The sequence below is a fragment of the Antrostomus carolinensis genome, unplaced genomic scaffold (assembly GCF_000700745.2).
Source record: "Antrostomus carolinensis isolate BGI_N321 unplaced genomic scaffold, ASM70074v2 scaffold2303, whole genome shotgun sequence".
NCBI lineage: Eukaryota > Metazoa > Chordata > Aves > Caprimulgiformes > Caprimulgidae > Antrostomus > Antrostomus carolinensis.
The window spans coordinates 14029-19909 of NW_010307053.1; the positions used below are offsets into that span (position 1 = coordinate 14029).

The following is a 5881-nucleotide window of genomic DNA, read 5'->3' on the forward strand; positions in this document are numbered from 1 at the left end:
GTGTTTTGTGCAGGCTGGGGGCAGGCACCAAGATCCCAGGGCTGCACTCACCCTGCTTTTGCAGTGAGATTTCACATTGGCTTCACCATACACTGGCTCTGACCCATGCCAGGAGAGACACAGGCTGCTCTGTGATAGCCACCCCCTGTGTGATGCTGAAAGGGAATTTCCTTCATGTTGGTACGGCACAAGAGGCAGCAGGGGTTGTTTGGCCAACCAGCGATCAGTAGCATCAGGACTCTTGAGCAGGAACCCAAGTTTTCTAGAGGTGCAGGTGACCACAGGACCCCTATTTTCATGCTCTCAGCTGCTGAGCTCACCTTCTACAAGGACCAAGAGAGGAGGTCTGGTGTCTCAGGGGAGCCAGACCCTCCTGCTGAGGCCAAGGTTACCGAAAGCTCCGTGCCCACGGTTTCAGACTCCGGGAGCAGTGCCGGTACGGAGCTCACAGCGGTGGAGACCCAGGCAAGCTGGAAAGGAGGAAAACACAGAGAAGAGAGATTGTTCTCCTTCCCTCCAGCTGCTGGTGGCTGAAGCACTCAGGTGAGTCCTGTGAGAAAGGGGTGGGTTAGATGACATGTGAAGATCAAACAAGGAGCTCCAGGGCACCCAGCAAATGTCTATGTGTGCCACGTGGAGATACCTATAACACAGCTCTACAGTACACCCTCCCCTCCCTGAGCACAGGCAGGAGCATGGAAAATATTTGTTGGGAACATGGATATATGAAGGGATAGTCTGTACCTTCAAGAATTCAGCTAGAAATCATTGTCAGGATGATTTGTAGCCATCAGCAAATAACGTTACTTTCCTGAAAGCAGCAGCACCAGAGGGAAAACAAATTGAAGCAGGTGCAGGAGGAGTTAGGAAGCGCAAGAATTGCATTCCCAAGCCAAATGGACAGATTGAGACAGAGGAAAACAAATTGGGAAGGGAAATGGCTGCCTATCGCCCAGATTCTCCAGGAGCTGGGAGGAGGTGGAGGTTGGGTTCAGGCTGCATTTCGGGGCCTGGGAGCTGTATCTCTGTTTGAGCAGCTGTTAGTGCTCAGCCTGGGGTGAGGGTGGATTGTGGGGTTTGTTTCCATCCCTGGGTAGCCCAGGAGATCTGGGGAGCAGGATCCTACAGAAGCACCAGTCCCACCACCGCAATGACCATGAGGAGCCCGGCCAGGATGCAGATGCTGATGAAAACGATGTCGCTGGTGTCCTGGCTCTTGATTTCGTGGGTGTCCATCTCTCCCCCCTCCTGCTGCTGGGCATCCACCAGGTTTTCAGCCTGGCTGAGCCTGGATGGGTCAGGGCTGGCGATGAGGGTCACCGAGGCTTCCTTCCTCTTTGGTTCACACTGCACCTCGTACTGGTGGACATCCTCCTGGTCGCCTGCTGAAAAATCGATGTAGAGGGTGCTGATGATGACGGACGTGTTGTTGCGTTTCTGCAAGACAAGGGTCGTGGCTCGTCAGGGCTTTGTGCAGCTCATTTTTACAGGGGTTTGAAGGGCTGTTGGCCATGAATTAGACCAGCATCTACTGGGGAGATGGGAGAGGGACTGGGAATGCCTCTTTGCAGCTGGTACGACTAGCACAGGAAGTACCAGGAAGGTCCTTTAAAGGAAGGTTTGCCAACCACTCACCTGGGATTCGGTGCCACAGGTGTCAAACCTGGTGTGTATTTTAAAGTTCCCACCAACCACCTGGGCTGCGCAGGAAGGAGTCCCCAAATAAATCCTATTCCTCTCCAGCTGGGCCAGGGACTGCACGGGGATCTGGATGTGGAAGTCGGTCCGGGTGCAGCTGACGTTCATGGGAACAACTGTTGGGACAGGAAACAAAGTACATGCGAAGGTCCATTGGGAAAAGATTTCCCCTGGCTGCAGCAACTGCAGTAGCTCAGTGCAGAGCCACAGCTGTTCCAAAGCTCCTGTCCCCATCACACACCAAGCAGGGGACCGATGGTGCCAGGAGTAGTGGGGACATCAGCCTCATGGCTTTGCCATGCATCTCGCAGTACCTGGCCTTGCTGCCAGAGGACTCACGTGTTGAGATGAGTTTTCAGGGATAAAGGAGCTACACCCAAAATGCAGAAAGCATTATTATTTTATAAATCAATATTTTAGCCCTGTCCCATGCTGAGGTCACACACAACCTGCTCCCTTTCTGCGCTGGGGAGAGGTACCACTAGCAATCCTCTTGAGCCCCGTCCTCCTTCCCAGCTCCCTGAGTGACACCCAAGTGCCATCACAGGCAATGTCATCACACTGTCACTGCCACTGTCCTTGCCATAAGCAAGGAAGGATTTACCCTGTGAGAGCAGCTGCTCTCCATCGTTGCAAAGCCAGAAAAACATTTGAGTTGCTGCCCAGGATTAGACTGTGAGAGCTTTGCTGATGGCTCAGAGCTCCCCTGCACACTACACACCGCTGCAAAAGACACTCCTACAGTGACAAAATGGAGAAGACACAGCCCAGGGGGACCCCCACATCTGCCTGCCCCAGAGCAATGAAGCTGTGTGGCTGCCATGTGGTCCCCAGGGAAGGATGAGTTGGGTCCCCAGCCCCAGGGCATCCTCCCCAGGGATGGCCCAGCCCAGGTCCTGTCCCAAGCATCCTCAGCCCTCCACCTCCCCTAGAATGGTCTTTTTGCTGGGGAGCTGGCGAACAGTGCACGGAGGGAGCTGCTGTTGAGCTGCCTGTGATGCTGAGCAGAAGAGCGAGGCAGTGGGGAACCCAGTCCCTCTCCAGCACCCTCCCTCTGGCACCGTATTGGGACCGTCTGGATGCAGAAAGCATCCACACAGGGAAAGCAGCAGGGAGGAAAAATGCCCCCCTCTGTAAAGTTAATCCTTGCTCAGCTTGAACCAACCACTTGGGCAATATGAATTATTGAATTATTCCAGCTCCCTCTGAATTTTGGCCTTATGAAACTGGTAAGATGCAATAAAATCAATACAAAAAAATAGTGTCACTTTGCTCCACTTAGTGCATTATAAAACCATTAGAAGATTTACCAAATAACTGAAGTGCATTAGATCGAGAGGAGGAGGAGGAGAAAACGGATACTCTCTCCTGGCATGAAGGCTTTCATTCAAATGGCCCTAAATCACCCACGCCTGGCCCACGTCACACCCTTTTGTGAGTCCAAAAGGAAAAACATCCTCGTGGATGAAGAGCTGTGGATGTGGATGTGGAGGCTGGGGGGTCCCCTTGCCACCCAGGGCTCCCAAGGAAGCTGGCAGCAGGGAGAGGCCGGTGCTACTGGGGGATGCAGGAGCCTCATGATGCCGGGAGATGTCACGTCCCTCTCTGTGAAGGGGCTTCCCTCACTCTTCAGCTCACATCCCATCTATCTGCCTGCAAGCTCGTCCGTTGGGAATGGGGTTTCTCCATGACCAGAAACAGTGAGGCCAAGATTTCTCTCTGCACACTGCTGTAAAACAGTGAGAAATAGGCAGGACAGGGACAGGGGCAGACCTGCTGTGCACGCTGAAGCCCTACTAGATATCTGGTGCAATCTCTCTCCCTCCAGAGGCTGCAGAGGCTGTGGTAGGTTTATCCTGGCCGGCAGCCAAACACCAAACAGCCGCTTGCTCACCCTCTCCCAATGGGATGGGGGAGAGAACCAGAAGGGTAGAAGTGAGAAAACTTGTGGGTCGAGATAAAAACAATTTAATAATTGAAATAAAATAATGATTGCAATAATAATGACAATAACAGTAATAACAGACTCTCCAAATGAGTGATGGCCAGTGCAATTGCTCACCACCCACCGACTGATGCCCAGCCTGTCCCCAGATCCTGGAGCAGAGACAGTCCTGAAACTGAAACTGCAATCCCAGAAGAGTGAGCCCAAACAATCCAAGAGAATCCCTGGGCTTTCCGTTCAACCCTCATTAATACACTGAACATGACATGATATTAATATGGAATATCCCATTGGCAGAGCCAAATGTCAATTTGAATTACTAACTGTAATATTCCGCCACTCAGAGTTTGTCCTTGCAGACTAGTACTGTACTACACAGGGAAGTTGGAAAGTCCTTCGACTTCCAGCAACAATTGAAAACATTAATAAGTTATCAACGTTCTTCTCATAACAAATCCCACAGTGAAACCAAAACACAGCACTGAGAAAACTAGCTCTGCCCTAGCGAAACCAGGAAGAGGTTCAGGACAAATCCCCATCCCACCTCTTCCTCCTAGAGCTGCATACCCCAAATCCCTTGTGCTACACTGGAAATGAAGGATTTTTCTGCTGAGGGATAAAAGCTCACAAACCCAGGGCCAGCCACCCCCAGCTCCTGTTCCCCTGTTCCAGCAGCCCTGCTCCAGCTCCAGCCTGCTGGCAAGGCTGTCCCTGCCTGAGTCATCCCTGACACACGGGTCAGCTCAGATGTAATTATCTTGAAATACAATGAACACCATAAATTTGCTGGCTTTTGAGGTGCAAAGGTTGGCAAATAGGTGAGGAAGGTTACACACCGCTCCTCCCACCAGCTGGGGATGCACCGGCTGGGACACGGGGCACTTGGCGGTGAGGAGGTGCCGGGTAGGGCTGGCTGGGTGGATTTGATAAGCACCATACCCCGGGGGTCCTGCCCCTCTGGTGCTGCTGCCAGTGGAGGAGAGGACATGGTTTATGTCTGTCTGCTCTGCTGGTGGGGTCAGACCATCCTGGGGAGCAGGGAACAGGGCTGTGATGCTTGAGCTGGTCACCTCCCCTGGGACTTTGGTCCCCTAGAAACCTCCTGGGTTTTCTCTCCTTCACACCCTGAGAGAGGAGCAGAAGCACAGCAGTGGTAGAGACGTGGGGAGAAGCTGGAAACCATCTCCTGGATACTAAACATGATGTGGAGCATGCGTAGCTCACTCTGGGAGAGCTGGAGCTCACCCACCACTTCTGATCCACCCCATCCCTGATGAGCCACGTGCTCTGCTCCTGCAGAGAGGTATCTTCACTGCACAGTCACTCCAGAAATTACATGGTCTCAGGCACATCATGATGGAAATAAAGCATTGAGGAGCACCCAACTGAGACCTTACCTCCAACGTAGGCGATGGAGAAGCCTCTCTTGGCCATGTTGCGGTCAGTGTGGAGGACCAGCAGCAGCTGGTTGCTGTGGGAGGTGATGGGCGCTGGGCTCTCCCGCCCACACCACCGCCCCAGCAGGGACCTGTTCTCAGTGCCACCATCGAAGGCAGACAGGTGGTCGTAGTCACAGCCACCCGTCAGGCTGCTCCGGCCCTCCAGCTCCATGTCCAAGAAGAAGACCTTGACCCGATAGCCCATGGGCAGCTGGATGCTCCACTGGCAGTTGAGGTTGTTGGGGTAGAAGTTGGGGTATCGAGGGCTGGAGAGATTCCCTTTGATGGTGGTGAACACCTCCTGGCACTCACCTGCTCAGGGAAAAAGGGGAAAGGAAAGAATCAAAGCAAACCTGAAGCCCCCTGTGTGTGGGTGAGCTGGGGGCTGAGCTGGTGGCTGGTGGCTTGTTTTATTATTAAAGGTGTGCTTTGTCCTCCACCTCACTGTGCCCCAGCCTCGCGACTGGCCAACGGACACCCATCGGTTTTGGGGGATGGCAATGCCCAATGTGGCCGAAGTCTTACAAGGGCTGACAGGGAAAACTCATATCTCCAGGGAATGGCGTGAGCAAGGTAGAAAGGCTCTTGCTCAAGAGAAAGACAACCCAGGGCCTGGGATAGCCACAACGATGCCATTTGCATTGGGTGGTGCTTTTTGCTTCACACCACCATCTCATGAGCTCTCCCCAAAGGGTTCCCCTCCGTTATCATCCCCTCTTGCTGCCCTGGGAAGGAGAGCATCACCACTGCCACCTTGGGGACCTGTCCCCACATCCTTCCCACCACCCCACCACCCCAA

The 5881-nt window shown here is 53.4% G+C and overlaps 1 protein-coding gene across 1 annotated transcript; it reads right to left on the minus strand.

Moving 5' to 3' along the window:
• Window positions 1–1122: 1122 nt before the first annotated feature.
• CDCP2 (CUB domain containing protein 2) lies at window positions 1123–5394 on the minus strand (the record flags this gene model as incomplete). Its single annotated transcript, XM_010165282.1, has 3 exons — window positions 1123–1437; window positions 1636–1814; window positions 5041–5394. Coding segments are annotated over 3 exons (848 nt in total), but the record flags the coding sequence as incomplete, so codon positions are not given.
• Between the last annotated feature and the right edge of the window lie 487 nt (window positions 5395–5881).